This window comes from Aedes aegypti, chromosome 1 (assembly GCF_002204515.2).
Source record: "Aedes aegypti strain LVP_AGWG chromosome 1, AaegL5.0 Primary Assembly, whole genome shotgun sequence".
NCBI lineage: Eukaryota > Metazoa > Arthropoda > Insecta > Diptera > Culicidae > Aedes > Aedes aegypti.
In genome coordinates this window covers 184086115-184102679 of record NC_035107.1, presented here as the reverse complement: position 1 = coordinate 184102679, position 16565 = coordinate 184086115, and the positions used below count along the sequence as shown (strand labels likewise).

Sequence of the window (16565 nt, the reverse complement as noted above, 5' to 3'; positions counted from 1 at the left end):
AGTAAATACACAAAGAAATGTCCACAGTATGATTCTATTCGTCGATTTGAATTGTATAGCGGCTAAAGTTTTCAAATTTATGTTGTGTAAACTTATCTTTTTTCAGTGTGAGCGGGCTACTGGGACATGAGCGGAAACTGGTGCACTGATGGTAGTTGAATAACGTTGAAATCCATTCGTTTGTTCGGTAACAACAAGCTACACACTCGGTTACCAATGGCTTTTAGGGCGAGATCACAAGTTATGCGAGAAATTAAAAGACTACATTCGAAGCTCGTTATAACGACAACTTTTATTGCGACAAAAGCTCTCTATAACGACATTTTGCGGTCCCTTAAAGTATATTTCAGTATTATAATCATTCTTTATATAGACTCTTCTCTATTCCGCGGTTCCTTGCGATGTCGTTATAACAAGCTTCGACTGTACATAAAAAGGAGACGATTAAATACTATCAAGTCAGGTAGCAGGTCTCTATTTGGTGTATATTTAAATGCAAGTCTCTTATTTTCATAATGCTACTAGAATATACTCATAGAGTTTGCCATTATTTTGTATAAAAATGTCAAAATATTTACCTATTTTTAGTTATAACAGTTTCAAAATTGATAGTCTTAAACGAACTTTTGCCCCACCGGTGGGGCAAGAGTTCGAATCTAGTGTGGGGCAAAAGTTCGCAGGCTAAAACACAAAATTCATTACAGATCTGGACATCCTGTCCCTTCAAGCTTCATCAGCTTAGTAGTCTAAGTAGCTTAAGAAATCCCGATAAATCCTTTCCTTCCCTGTTACAAATGTATTTACTAACCTTAAAACTTCCGCAAACTAACATAGTTTTTAAAATAAGTTCAAATTTCAAAATGTAAATAATGTAGAAAAGAAAAGATATCGGCTCTATTATGCCCAACGGCGCCTGAGCCTGCCAAATAAACGAGATAAGTAAAAAAAATAATACACAAAATATCGATCCGTTTATGACAGGCATACTTTACACCAGCCGTAAACTTAAGTTTGCCGAAAAATACACACTAAATTTTCATCAAAAAATTGCCCAAAACCGGGTTAAATGTAATACACTCAAAAATAGTAGTTTTTCGCAAAACTAAGTGAAAATGTAAAATTTTGGAGCCAGTTTTCGCATGATCAGACAAATTTAGCTAAATTTGAAGATAATATGTGGATTTTAGGCAATTTGCAATTTTTTTCGTGAGTTTATACATGGGTCGAACTTTTGCCCCACTATGGGCCAAAAATTGTTTCCAAGCATTTATGCAAAAACTAATACCTAAAGCAACCTTATGATAGGCCTAGAAACGCCCTTACATACAATATTGAAAAAGATTTTATCTTCAATTGGTTCCATGCAACAAAAGTTTGACCAAAAATTACAATTTTCACGTCGAAAAACAACAAATAGTCACAACTTTTTCAAATCTCAATCGATTTTTATGATATTTGGAGTGAAAGTCTCTTACTTGAATAGCATTCGAACCACCATGACATTTATAAGTTTTGTTTTGAATGGAGCATTAAATCTTAAAAAGAAACTCTTACCCCACTTTACTCTAAGTTCCTCTAGAAAATAATCTAGAAAGTTCTCCAACATTCCATCCACGAATTACTCTTACAGTTTTTCTCGAGTAATTTTTCAAGTGAAAATTTATTGCTCAAAATTTTATTTGAAGTTTCACACCAACAAATACTACAGCAATTATTTCGACTATTTCTACACAAGTTTCTTCAAAGAATTCTGTTAAATGTTTTTAAAGAAGTGCCTCCAGAAAATCATGCAGGAATCTATCCAGGGTTTCAATTAACTTTTTCAATAATCTTAGCAATCCATCTAGAAAATATTGAATTAGTTTCATGAAGAAATTCCTTAAGAAAGTCGTTAGAGCACCAATAAATGCATTCTTCGGGCAAATGCCTAAAATAGTTTCTGAAGAAAACCTAAAAAAATCACGAAAAAAGTATGATAATAAATGATAAAAAAGTATGATCTATTTTATGTTCTCGTCATCTTTGTTTTTTTATTCCTTTTCGGTATCATTTTTCAAGCATAAGTAAGTTCCATTTTTTCAATTGCTGTTCCAGACATTTTTATAAGATTTCTTACAAGAATTCATCTACGTTTACTCCCAGCAACTGCTCAGAAAATTCCGCTGAAAATCCGAGGAATTATACTAATCTTACAAGAGATCCTTAATATTTTAGACCAGGAGTTCCTCTTGAGTTCTCCCAGAAAATTTCTCTAGGAATTTCTCCTCAGTTCTTCCTAGTAGTTTTTAAAGTAAAGTCTTCATAAATTTTTGAAAAGTTCATTTAAGATTGGACATTAGCTACAGTAATCATTACAGTAATTTCTTCGATGATTCCTACACAAATTTCTTCAAGAAATTCTTGCAGTATATTATTTAGAGATTTAATTGTTTTTTTTTTACAATTATCTTAGCAATTTCTCTAGGAAATCCTTCAAGATTTCTTCAAGAGTACAGTAATAATTACATTAATTAATTGATTTTTTTTTTCAATTACCTCAGCAATTTCTCTAAGAAATCCTTCAAGATTTCCTCAAGAGTACATGATTGCTTTCAGACAACCTTGTGGGAGTTAATGAAGCGTTACTTTTGAATTTAATCAAGTTTCATCAGATGTCACTATAGTATTTCCTTGTGAAATGCCTTCCGGAATGAAAATAATGTTTAATTATTTCTGACAAAAAATCTTGACATTTTTTTAGAGACATTTCTGGGGAAAATGACCGGAAAAATATTTGAAGACTTCATTGGGAAATTTACTAAAGAATTGTTTAACTAGATCCTGAAGGAACCTCTACATACATTTCTACATATATTTTTGAATAAATATCTGTTTAAATTCATTCAAAACATCCGGGACGGCAATTTTGTTGATAATCACTGGAGAAAACACTGGTCTAGAAGGTGTTTTAAACGAGGATCTTGAAATAGGACTCCCTCCACGAGAAAACAATGGTAAAATCATTGATAAAAATCCTATAGGACTCAAAATTTTCCTCTACAAGTCTAAATGATTTTTTGGAGGAATTCCTGATGGAATCTCTGAACTGGTTATCCTTAGAAGAAATTCTAAAAGTATAAAAAAAAAAACAAACATCTGAAGGAAACATCCGAAGGAAACATTTTGGCAAATACCTGAATAAATTCCTGGATAAAATAATGAAAATACACATAAAATTGCACATTAAACAACAGTAATATTTGTCGTAATGTTATAAGGAATTCCCAAAAAACTTAGAAATATTCTAGAAGAAATGTGTGCAAGGTTCACTGAGGAATAAACATCTTATCTCCTAGTTCCTGTTAAGATTGTTTTCCTTGGTATCTTTTGGGTTGCTGTTCGTTCTCTTTTTTTCAAAAATTCATAACGTTATTAGCAGATCCGTAACGTTTCCTCGAACATTTTTACGAGATAGGTCATTCCGATCAATGTTACCCCGCTGATAAATTTGAATGTACATCAAACTGTTTTTTTTAAATATTGTTTTACTAGTTCGTTTATTTAAGGCTCAATCGTCATCAAACTGTTGTGCAATCTTTTGCAAAAGGATAAACTTTCTTTCTCAGAAAAATCAACTCAAGATTTTATTTAAGAATTCGGCCTATGATAAGGTAAAGTTGTGTTTAACCTTCATCCAGCCAACATACTTTTCACATGCAAAAAATACACTAAAGTGCATAACTTTTTTACTTGTTTTAATTAAGAATCGTGGTTTACGGCCAACCAGCCGAGTGGAAGTTTAACAACTACCGAAAAGCTAAACATTACATATAATTTGCAATTGGATTAGATGGACAAATTGATGTGAAGATTTGCGAAAAAGTTACACGTCTTCTCAGTGAGAATCGAACTCACGACTCCCCGATCTCTAGTTGGGGCGCGTTAACCACTACGCCATGAGAGGACTCATGAATGCAGAAGTTAACCTGAATTCGATTTCAGCTCAATAATCACGTGGTCCTCTTTCGCAAAGTGCACCTCTTTCGGAAGAATTAGATGCCCATCCAAACACAACGCTTTCTATATATATCCAATGCCTAGCCCGAGAGCGCATTGTTTTTTAGATATAGGAATAGCACACTACACTAGCCAGCAACTGCGCTGGCTGAGGTTTCTATTGTGTGGGCTTCCAATGGGTCGCGACGTTCTCAAACGACCGGTTACGGAACATGAGTCCGTTGCTCGATAAATACTTGTTTTAATTAAGAATCGTGGTTTACGGCCAACCAGCCGAGTGGAAGTTTAACAACTACCGAAAAGCTAAACATTACATATAATTTGCAATTGGATTAGATGGACAAATTGATGTGAAGATTTGCGAAAAAGTTACACGTCTTCTCAGTGAGAATCGAACTCACGACTCCCCGATCTCTAGTTGGGGCGCGTTAACCACTACGCCATGAGAGGACTCATGAACGCAGAAGTTAACCTGAATTCGATTTCAGCTCAATAATCACGTGGTCCTCTTTCGCAAAGTGCACCTCTTTCGGAAGAATTAGATGCCCATCCAAACACAACGCTTTCTATATATATCCAATGCCTAGCCCGAGAGCGCATTGTTTTTTAGATATAGGAATAGCACACTACACTAGCCAGCAACTGCGCTGGCTGAGGTTTCTATTGTGTGGGCTTCCAATGGGTCGCGACGTTCTCAAACGACCGGTTACGGAACATGAGTCCGTTGCTCGATAAATACTTGTTTTAATTAAGAATCGTGGTTTACGGCCAACCAGCCGAGTGGAAGTTTAACAACTACCGAAAAGCTAAACATTACATATAATTTGCAATTGGATTAGATGGACAAATTGATGTGAAGATTTGCGAAAAAGTTACACGTCTTCTCAGTGAGAATCGAACTCACGACTCCCCGATCTCTAGTTGGGGCGCGTTAACCACTACGCCATGAGAGGACTCATGAACGCAGAAGTTAACCTGAATTCGATTTCAGCTCAATAATCACGTGGTCCTCTTTCGCAAAGTGCACCTCTTTCGGAAGAATTAGATGCCCATCCAAACACAACGCTTTCTATATATATCCAATGCCTAGCCCGAGAGCGCATTGTTTTTTAGATATAGGAATAGCACACTACACTAGCCAGCAACTGCGCTGGCTGAGGTTTCTATTGTGTGGGCTTCCAATGGGTCGCGACGTTCTCAAACGACCGGTTACGGAACATGAGTCCGTTGCTCGATAAATACTTGTTTTAATTAAGAATCGTGGTTTACGGCCAACCAGCCGAGTGGAAGTTTAACAACTACCGAAAAGCTAAACATTACATATAATTTGCAATTGGATTAGATGGACAAATTGATGTGAAGATTTGCGAAAAAGTTACACGTCTTCTCAGTGAGAATCGAACTCACGACTCCCCGATCTCTAGTTGGGGCGCGTTAACCACTACGCCATGAGAGGACTCATGAACGCAGAAGTTAACCTGAATTCGATTTCAGCTCAATAATCACGTGGTCCTCTTTCGCAAAGTGCACCTCTTTCGGAAGAATTAGATGCCCATCCAAACACAACGCTTTCTATATATATCCAATGCCTAGCCCGAGAGCGCATTGTTTTTTAGATATAGGAATAGCACACTACACTAGCCAGCAACTGCGCTGGCTGAGGTTTCTATTGTGTGGGCTTCCAATGGGTCGCGACGTTCTCAAACGACCGGTTACGGAACATGAGTCCGTTGCTCGATAAATACTTGTTTTAATTAAGAATCGTGGTTTACGGCCAACCAGCCGAGTGGAAGTTTAACAACTACCGAAAAGCTAAACATTACATATAATTTGCAATTGGATTAGATGGACAAATTGATGTGAAGATTTGCGAAAAAGTTACACGTCTTCTCAGTGAGAATCGAACTCACGACTCCCCGATCTCTAGTTGGGGCGCGTTAACCACTACGCCATGAGAGGACTCATGAACGCAGAAGTTAACCTGAATTCGATTTCAGCTCAATAATCACGTGGTCCTCTTTCGCAAAGTGCACCTCTTTCGGAAGAATTAGATGCCCATCCAAACACAACGCTTTCTATATATATCCAATGCCTAGCCCGAGAGCGCATTGTTTTTTAGATATAGGAATAGCACACTACACTAGCCAGCAACTGCGCTGGCTGAGGTTTCTATTGTGTTGTTGTTTCTATTGTAATGTTTAGCTTTTCGGTAGTTGTTAAACTTCCACTCGGCTGGTTGGCCGTAAACCACGATTCTTAATTAAAACAAGTATTTATCGAGCAACGGACTCATGTTCCGTAACCGGTCGTTTGAGAACGTCGCGACCCATTGGAAGCCCACACAATAGAAACCTCAGCCAGCGCAGTTGCTGGCTAGTGTAGTGTGCTATTCCTATATCTAAAAAACAATGCGCTCTCGGGCTAGACATTGGATATATATAGAAAGCGTTGTGTTTGGATGGGCATCTAATTCTTCCGAAAGAGGTGCACTTTGCGAAAGAGGACCACGTGATTATTGAGCTGAAATCGAATTCAGGTTAACTTCTGCGTTCATGAGTCCTCTCATGGCGTAGTGGTTAACGCGCCCCAACTAGAGATCGGGGAGTCGTGAGTTCGATTCTCACTGAGAAGACGTGTAACTTTTTCGCAAATCTTCACATCAATTTGTCCATCTAATCCAATTGCAAATTATATGTAATGTTTAGCTTTTCGGTAGTTGTTAAACTTCCACTCGGCTGGTTGGCCGTAAACCACGATTCTTAATTAAAACAAGTATTTATCGAGCAACGGACTCATGTTCCGTAACCGGTCGTTTGAGAACGTCGCGACCCATTGGAAGCCCACACAATAGAAACCTCAGCCAGCGCAGTTGCTGGCTAGTGTAGTGTGCTATTCCTATATCTAAAAAACAATGCGCTCTCGGGCTAGGCATTGGATATATATAGAAAGCGTTGTGTTTGGATGGGCATCTAATTCTTCCGAAAGAGGTGCACTTTGCGAAAGAGGACCACGTGATTATTGAGCTGAAATCGAATTCAGGTTAACTTCTGCGTTCATGAGTCCTCTCATGGCGTAGTGGTTAACGCGCCCCAACTAGAGATCGGGGAGTCGTGAGTTCGATTCTCACTGAGAAGACGTGTAACTTTTTCGCAAATCTTCACATCAATTTGTCCATCTAATCCAATTGCAAATTATATGTAATGTTTAGCTTTTCGGTAGTTGTTAAACTTCCACTCGGCTGGTTGGCCGTAAACCACGATTCTTAATTAAAACAAGTATTTATCGAGCAACGGACTCATGTTCCGTAACCGGTCGTTTGAGAACGTCGCGACCCATTGGAAGCCCACACAATAGAAACCTCAGCCAGCGCAGTTGCTGGCTAGTGTAGTGTGCTATTCCTATATCTAAAAAACAATGCGCTCTCGGGCTAGGCATTGGATATATATAGAAAGCGTTGTGTTTGGATGGGCATCTAATTCTTCCGAAAGAGGTGCACTTTGCGAAAGAGGACCACGTGATTATTGAGCTGAAATCGAATTCAGGTTAACTTCTGCTGCGTTCATGAGTCCTCTCATGGCGTAGTGGTTAACGCGCCCCAACTAGAGATCGGGGAGTCGTGAGTTCGATTCTCACTGAGAAGACGTGTAACTTTTTCGCAAATCTTCACATCAATTTGTCCATCTAATCCAATTGCAAATTATATGTAATGTTTAGCTTTTCGGTAGTTGATAACTTTTTTGTTTATCGATGGATTTTGTTGAAATTTTCAGAACTTACCGAAAAACTCTTCTAGTTTATGGTCCAGGAAACTTGAGAATATGGTCCACGTGGTTCCGGAGTTATTCCGGATTGTCTTGGGGTACCAAAATTGGCCACATCGTCCATTCAACGGATATCTCAAAACCCAGATGAGCTAGAAGGTTGGTGTCTTCAGCAAATTTGTTCAGCAGACTAAGGGCTATTCGTCAGTAGCAATCTTAATTGGGAATTTATCCGCTAGGTGGCGCTAGTTACATTTTTCTTCAATCTTCTATATCTCAAGATCCTGATGAGCTAGAAGGTTGGTGTCATCGGCGAAGTTGTTAAGCAGACCCAGATCTATCTGGCAGTAACAATCTTAATTGAGAATTTATCTGCTAGGTGGCGCTAGTTACAAATTTTCTTCAGTCTTTCTATCTCAAGATCCTGATAAGCTAGAAGGTTAGTGTCTTGGGAAAAGTTGTTCAGAAGACTAAAAGCTATCCGGCAGTAATAATCTTAATGGAAATTTATTCGCTAGGTGGCACCAGTTATAAATTTTCTTCGATTTTTTATATCTTAATATCCTGATGAGCTAGAAGGTTGATATCTTCGGCAAAGTTGTTCAGCAGACTAAGGGCTATCTGACAACAACAAAATTAGTTGAGAATTTCTCCACAAGGTGGCGCTAGTTACAAATTTTCTTCAATCTTCTATATCTCAAGAACCTGATGAGCTAGAAGGTTGGTATCTTTGGCAAAGTTGTTCAGCAGATCGAGGGCTATCTGGCAGCAATAAATCTAATTGGGAATTTATTCGCTAAGTGACGTTAGTAACAAATTATCTTCAATTTTATGTATCAAAAGTTAACAAGCCGATCAATGTTGGGTGGCTCCAGTTTGTCTTCGGCAAAGTTGTTCACATCGTGACGAAAATTTTAAATTCTCATATTTTATGTTCGATATTTTTCACGTTTGATTTGTAACTTACGCAGCTCAACAATAGTAGCTAGTAACCTCTCCAATATTCTGAATTTGGTGATCCTAAATAGCTAAAAAATGATTTACTAAACAGTTCAGAGCCCCAGAGTCTGATAGTGATAAAATTGATTCAAATTTTGTTCCTTAGATGTCACTAGTGATATTTTCATAAAACTTTTCTAATTCAACAACATGATAAGCAGGAAGGTTAGTTTTTCGGCAAATAATATTGGATGGCTAAAATCTACCTAATAGGGATCAAGTTGGTTTGAGTTTTCGGGGCGCTGCCGTATATTTTTTAAGAAGAATTTTATTCCAAGATCCTCGTACGCTAAAATATCGGGCTTTTAGCATTTTTTTCAAGCAACAAAAACAGTAAGATTTGAAGTTAGAGCAATCTTTGTTCAAGTAAATGCTAAAGTAACAACAAATAATGTCACTGATAACAAAACTTGTTGATTTTTTTTCGAGTTTTGAGTTACTAAAAACTTCCATCAGTTATCGATATCGAAAACAATTAATTTACTGGGATTGTGTGAAAAGTTATTTCCATGAATAATCAAAATGCAAGATGATTCCTGTACCGAAAAAATCGATACTTAACACCTAATGCTTATATATAAAGGTCTTCGGAACTTTCAACCAATAAAACGAACCCACTTTATGCTCACTGCCAGCAGCTGACTCGCACCTAGGCAAATCAACAACTACTGCTCTAGTCCAAATTATATTTACTACACAAAACCAATCGATGCACACTTCATTAGGCATGTTCAATTTTTATTCCCACATATATATGCAAATAAATTGAAAAGTTATATGGAATAATTTTGTATGACAAAATTCGTCTGATAAAATATGAAAAATATATTCAGGAAAGTATTTTTAGTACTGGTTGTATATAATGGAGAAAAACCTAATTCCTCACGAACGTCTATTTCAAACAAACGTTTTGATATTCGTGGATTGCTGCGAAGCTAGGAGATGAATTTTTAATAAGATTTGCAACTGCCGAAAAATCCTTGATCTGCTTAACAACTATGTCGAAGACACTAACCCTCTAGCTTATCAATATCTCGTGATATAGGAGATTCAAGAAAATTTGTTACTAGCGCAAGCTAGTGAATAATTTCCTAATCCCTTCCAGATAGCTCTTGGTCTACTAAATGGCTTTGCCGAAGACACCAACCTTCTAGCTCATCGGGATCTTGAGATATAGAAGATTAAAGAAAATTTGTAACTAGCGGATAAATTCCCAATTATGATTGTTACTGACGGATAGCTCTTGGTCTGCTGAACAACTTTGCCGAAGACACCAACCTTCTAGCTCATCGGGATCTTGAGATATAAGAAATAGAAGAAAAATTGTTACTAGCGCCACCTTGCGGAGAAATTCTCAACTAATTTTGTCATTGTCAGATAGTCCTTAGTCTGATAAACAACTTTGCCCAAGACACCAACCTTCTAGCTCATCGAGATCTTGAAATATAGAAGATTGAAGAAAAAATGTAACTGGCGCCACCTAGCGGAGCAATTCTCAACTAATTTCATTATTGCCAGATAGCCCTTAGTCTTCTGAACAACTTTGGTGAAGACACCAACCTTCTAGCTCATCAGGATCTTGAGATATAGAAGTTTGAAGAAAAATGTAACTAGCGCCACTTAGCGGATAAATTCCCAATTAAGATTGTTACTGACGGATAGCCCTTAGTTTGCTGAACAACTTTACCGAAGACACCAACCTTCTAGCTCATCTGGGTTTTGAGATATCCGTTGAATGGACGATGTGGCCAATTTTGGTACCCCAAGACACGACGGAATAACTCAGTAACGACGTGGACCATATTCCCAAGTTTCTTGGACCATAAATTAGAAAAGTTTTTCGGGAAGTTCTGAAAATTTCAACAAAATTCATCGAGAAACAAAAAAGTTATGCACATTTTAGTGTGTTTTTTGCATGTGAAAAGTATGTTGGCTGGATGAAGGTTAAAGAATTTGGCTACTACGTAACATCTTTTCTTCGAATTCAATACAAGTGTAGTTTAATTAAATTAATAAATTTTGTTAAATAGTTCTGTTTAAAAGACATGAGAAAAAAAGATTTTCTTGTAATGCGAAGACATTTAATTCAATTTAGTAAAAATAAATCCTAGTTGATTCTCATTTAGATTTTCAAATTGAACTGAGGAAAATTTTATAGAATCGGACTGCCTTAGGTACATACTATACTTTAGAATTAAAAATAATTTAATTTTGGAATAATTTCAACGATATTGGTAATTTCAGTGATTTATTTTGAATCTTCTATTAATGTATTTTGCAATGTGTTGGGATGCTTTCAGTATGTTTAAAACCCTCTCTTTCCCATGGTTTCACAGGTGATCCATTGATTTTCGATGCTTAACCCTATTGGAATTTAGCGATTAGCTCAACAATGATTGGAATAAATTTCTACGCACATTTGTCTAATCACACATCAAAATAACCTGAGGATCAAACTATTGGAAAATAAAAGAAAAATAGTGATTTTGATAATACAGCTTATTTGCAACAACTTTTGTTCGATCACTTATTTAGAAATGTCATTTTGACAGTTAAACTGTCAAACGAAGTTGTGGGAAAGAAAGGACTAAAACTGTATCACGATTTTCTCTTATTTTCCTCTGTCACATATACGTCCAAAGGCTTGTGCCCTTGGCGGGGAGCAACTGCACGCTACGGCACTGGTTATAAGTTCATTATTATTGTCAAGTATTCGTTTTGGTGCTTAGTAGCTTCATATATATTTGACAAATTTCTTGAAAAAATTACATGAATTCGTATAGACATCAAAGACAAATACATTAAGAATTTCGTTTGGCAGAAGCATGGAGTCATTGATAACACGTTTTTTTTTATAAAACCTTGTCTGGATTACTAGTCCTTGATTATTGACAAAATGCTTATAAGGCATTCAATTATCTCCAACAAATTTCTTTCTGACGTGGCAGGCACCATTGTTGCCTAAAAATAGAAGATCACCAGCACTTTAAGGATGTCTGTTAATCCCAAGCAGCAGAGTGTCGTGTTTCTTATGTAAACCTAAATGAGCTAGTGTGCCATGCGATATTTCATATCGCAGCTCACAGATTATGTGAAACACGAGATGCGGATACCTACGTACAAAATATATCTTGATGAGCGAGTCTCATGAAACATCTCGTGAAGCTCGTCAAATGCGCTTACTAGGAGTACTTTCATGCCGTTTTGTTTGCCTAGTACAATAACCCCAAAGAAGCATACGACTTTGCTCTATGCCTATGCTTCTTTGGTGGCCATCACAAATTTTTCAATTCAAATGCTAGAATCTCAACCGCGTTGAACCACGTCAGTCCTTTCAAACTGCCTACGAGAAGTTTAATCCATAGTTTAAACATAAAAATTGGGTGCCAAAAACTATGTTAGTATCGCAAAGGTTAATCTCTTTTCCTTGCTTCTGAAACCTTCTCCTGAGAGGCTCAAATGCATTGTCACATTGAGATTTTATCATGAGACGGAGCATGAGCCAGTGCAGATGTGATCGTTTGAGCTAGTACACTGCCCATAACTGCATATTTGTAACATTCGACAAAAGTAGGCATTGAGTAAATGGAACACAAAGTTTGCATTTTATGGCAGTATGGGAGGAAACTAAAACTTCTAAAAATTACCAGGGACTCAAAAGTGGTTATTTGAGGCTGATATTTTGTACAACTCATATCGCATAGAGTAAGGTTGGGCAAAAGAACGACCTTAGTGGTATAATCAAAGTTACCAGGAAAAGAATAGCAGTTGAAACAAAACAAATACCATACAGTGAACTTTCAACATATTGGCTATAATTTTGCTGAACAATCTTGTGTCAACATATTTACCTATTTTTAGTTATAACAGTTTCAAAATTGATTGTCTTAAACGATTTTTTGCCCCACCGGTGGGGCAAGAGTTCGAATCTAGTGTGGGGCAAAAGTTCGCAGGCTAAAACGCAAAATATCGATCCGTTTATGACAGGCATACTTTACACCAGCCGTAAACTTAAGTTTGCCGAAAAATACACACTAAATTTTCATCACAAAATTGCCCAAAACTGGGTTAAATGTAATACACTCAAAAATAGTAGTTTTTCGCAAAACTAAGTGAAAATGTAAAATTTTGGAGCCAGTTTTCGCATGATCAGACAAATTTGGCTAAATTTGAAGATAATATGTGGATTTTAGGCAATTTGCAATTTTTTTCGTGAGTTTATACATGGGTCGAACTTTTGCCCCGCTGATTCGAACTTTTGCCCCACTATGGGCCAAAAATTGTTTCCAAGCATTTATGCAAAAACTAATACACCTCAAAGCATCCTTATGATAGGCATAGAAACGCCCTTACATACAATATTGAAAAAGATTTTATCTTCAATTGGTTCCATGCAACAAAAGTTTGACCAAAAATTTCAATTTTCACGTCGAAAAACAACAAATAGCCACAACTTTTTCAAATCTCAATCGATTTTTATGATATTTGGAGTGAAAGTCTCTTACTTGAATAGCATTCGAACCACCATGACATTTATAAGTTTTGTTTTGAATGGAGCTTGAAATCTTAAAAAGAAACTCTTACCCCACTCGAACTTTTGCCCCACTTTACTCTACTAGGTGTTAGCAAATAATTCTAATAGAGATTTCATTACTATTACATCACGAGGCTCATTTATAATCTCAATGCGACTGTTATGCAATCATAATCACCAATGTGACAAAACAACTTGGTATTTTTTTCGAATTTTCTAGAACAATCTCACAGATTTAAGTAAGTTGATAGAAAGTATTTATCATTTGATGACTCTCCATGATATTAACTTCAATTTGTCAAAAATGTCGAATGTGACTGTTTTGCAGTTATGGGCAGTACATTAAGGCACTACATGAGATCTAAAAAAATGTGTCTCACCATAGCACGTGTTCAAGCGCGCGGTTATTTTTGTGCGCTCATGGCAAGCTGATCTCAAGCTCTTGATATGAAGCACGTATATATGATGTCTGCCAAGCAGTCATCTGGTTGGTTCCTTGTGTAAGTGCAGCTGATCTAGCGATACTGGAGTAGAAACCACGGGCGGCCAAACAAGCTCAAGCTCAAGGTCCTTTTGGCATTCTAAAGTAGATTTTTGTTTAGTTCTTCACGAGATTCTTTGAAAATTATTTGATGTATTCTTCGGAAGATGCTTTTGGATTTGTGTCTATAATAATAGCCAGCTTTATACAGAATAGGTTTTCTATAGTTTATGCCTTTCGGCTGATATTTAACTGACGATAATACCTGTGTTCTATTCAAGGAATACTTGTGGAAATTAATCTTTGAAATCTCTTTATAAAGACATGCATATACACTCGGTGAGAACTTTCCTCTTATCTTTTTCCTTTTATCTTTTTTTCGATATGCAATATTTGTGAATTAAATGCATAAATAATGAATGGTTCGTCATCCTGTGTGTTGGCAGAAACTTTAATCAAGAACACTCATCAATTGAAAATAAAAAAATCATTTGATTTTTAATTAACAATTGTTTTTCAATAGTTTGTCACCACAGGTGTCGACATACATTTGTCTAAGTTTGTAATGAAGCCATAAAAACAGTTATATTTAAAATCAAAGTTTAATGAACCGCATCACTTACCTAGGTGAACCCTGACCATGTAACTTTTTAACACTTCCCTCTAACAAAAATCCTTCCTGCGAAAACCGTGGAGATGCAGAGATGATCTCGGTCTCTAGTAACGACGGTAATCACACTGCCCTCATCTAAGCATAGATGCTTATAATAATAGCCAGTTTTTTACAAGAACAGTCAAATGCTCATCTTGATATATCATTTCCTTCCTTTGATGTCTCCTTCCTAATTCTTGAAGCTCTCTTTAACGAAGGTGGAAAAATTCATTAGGAAGTCTGTGAAAGCAACAATCTTTATATAATGTATTTGTGTCAAAATGAGAAACACAGTTTGAATCCGCAATTTTCAAATTTTCTTACGAATATTCTTTTACACCCCTTACAGAAATGTTACGAAATGAAACAATACAAAAATGGGCTGAAACTTGCGAAGCAGATCCTTACCAATCCGAAGTTTACCGAACATGGGGAAACTCTAGCAATGAAAGGGCTTACTCTAAACTGTCTCGGTCGAAAGGAAGAAGCGTACGATTACGTTCGCCGAGGTTTGCGGAATGATCTGAAATCGCACGTCTGCTGGCATGTGTACGGGTTATTGCAGCGGTCGGACAAAAAGTACGAAGAAGCCATCAAGTGCTACCGGAATGCGTTGAAGTGGGAAAAGGATAACATCCAGATCCTGCGTGACTTGTCGCTGCTGCAGATACAAATGCGCGACCTGGAGGGCTACCGAGATACCCGCCACCATCTGTTCAAATTGCGCCCGTCTCAGCACGCTTCGTGGATTGGTTTTGCCATGAGTTACCATCTGCTTGGAGATTACGAAACAGCCATGAACATTTTGGAAACCTTCCGGGCCTCGCAAACTGTGGTAAGTATTGTTATTCTACTAAATAGATCCATGCTTTGCATATTGATGAAATCTCGCATAATTTAGGATAACGCCCAAAAATCCACTGGTAACCACGTGTGTAGCACTTTGTTTCTGGGTATATGAGTGGATTTATACGTTTTTTACCGACATATACTATAATCCTGATTAGTTAGTACCCGAATGATCATTATCCCGACTAAGAAGGGGTTGGTGGTGTAATAACTACCGCTTCTGCTGCATAAGCAGAAGGTCGTGGTCTCAATCCCAGGCCCGTCCCTTTCCTTGTACGTTGTAGTTGTATGTATATATCACTTGCTTCTATCTTCCACTCTTAAACTTATCGTTCATAGCAATCACTAGAACCAGAGACGGACAAGCAATCGTTTCCCTACGCTCCATTATTCCATCATTATAGCACGCCATGCCTTACGCCTGATACATAGGCAGTCTGCTAACCAAACAGCAAGCTTCTCTATCACCCCTACACCTTCCCGCATAAACTGGTAGATGCAGAGGTATATCCGGTCTACTGAGGGCCAGTTTAATACAACTTAATTTTTTTTAAATTGAAAATGGCGTTTCTGAAAAAGTGTCTAAACAAAATTAATTAGGTAATGAACTTTACATTTAAGTCGCATGACCAATATACTGCCCCTCTTTGCACAACAGTCCCATGTTGGAAAACGACAAACTGAGAAAAAGACGATTGAAATGTGGAAACAATTTCGCTCCATTTTGAGTCTTTATTTGGCCTAAAATGTGTTAAATTGCTATATATCACTGTTTGTTGAGTACACGAACAAACCTAATAAATTTCTTTTGAATTCAAGTTGAAAATTTGCCTTAAAATGCACAAAAATCGTAGCGAGACTGTTATGCGATTATATACAATATAATATACCAATGTAATTGCATACCAGTCTCATCATGTTCATCGGCTCGTTCGACAGCTACTAAAACACTCATTGTTATTAATGCACTGGTTGTGTCATTTGCTATTTATGTTCTTTGGTTGTATAAATTTAGTTATTATAGTACAGTCAACGCTCGAGTTAGGGAAATATCGTTTCCCAATAAGCAGATGAAGAAGACGATGTGGTTGCTGATTGTTTTTATATGGAAATCTTGCTTTCGCATTGAAAAGTTTTTATTTTGCACACTTACAAGCAAGTACTCCTTAAGTCAATTTTACCAGTTATCGAAAAACGCAAAAATAAGTTTTAGTTCGATATTCCTGAGTACCAGCAAAGAATCATGACACAATTTAAATGAATAATGTAGAATTAACTTTATTTTACCCCCCT

The 16565-nt window shown here is 37.0% G+C and overlaps 1 protein-coding gene across 1 annotated transcript in view; it reads left to right on the top strand.

The window, feature by feature from the left end:
• LOC5567421 (N-alpha-acetyltransferase 15, NatA auxiliary subunit) overlaps positions 1 to 16565 on the top strand; it is a 32434-nt gene that overhangs the window by 1215 nt on the left and 14654 nt on the right. Inside the window, exon 2 of the mRNA XM_021854861.1 lies at positions 14773 to 15258. Within this exon, the coding sequence (XP_021710553.1) occupies positions 14773 to 15258 (486 nt within the window). The remainder of the gene's footprint in view (positions 1 to 14772; positions 15259 to 16565) is intronic.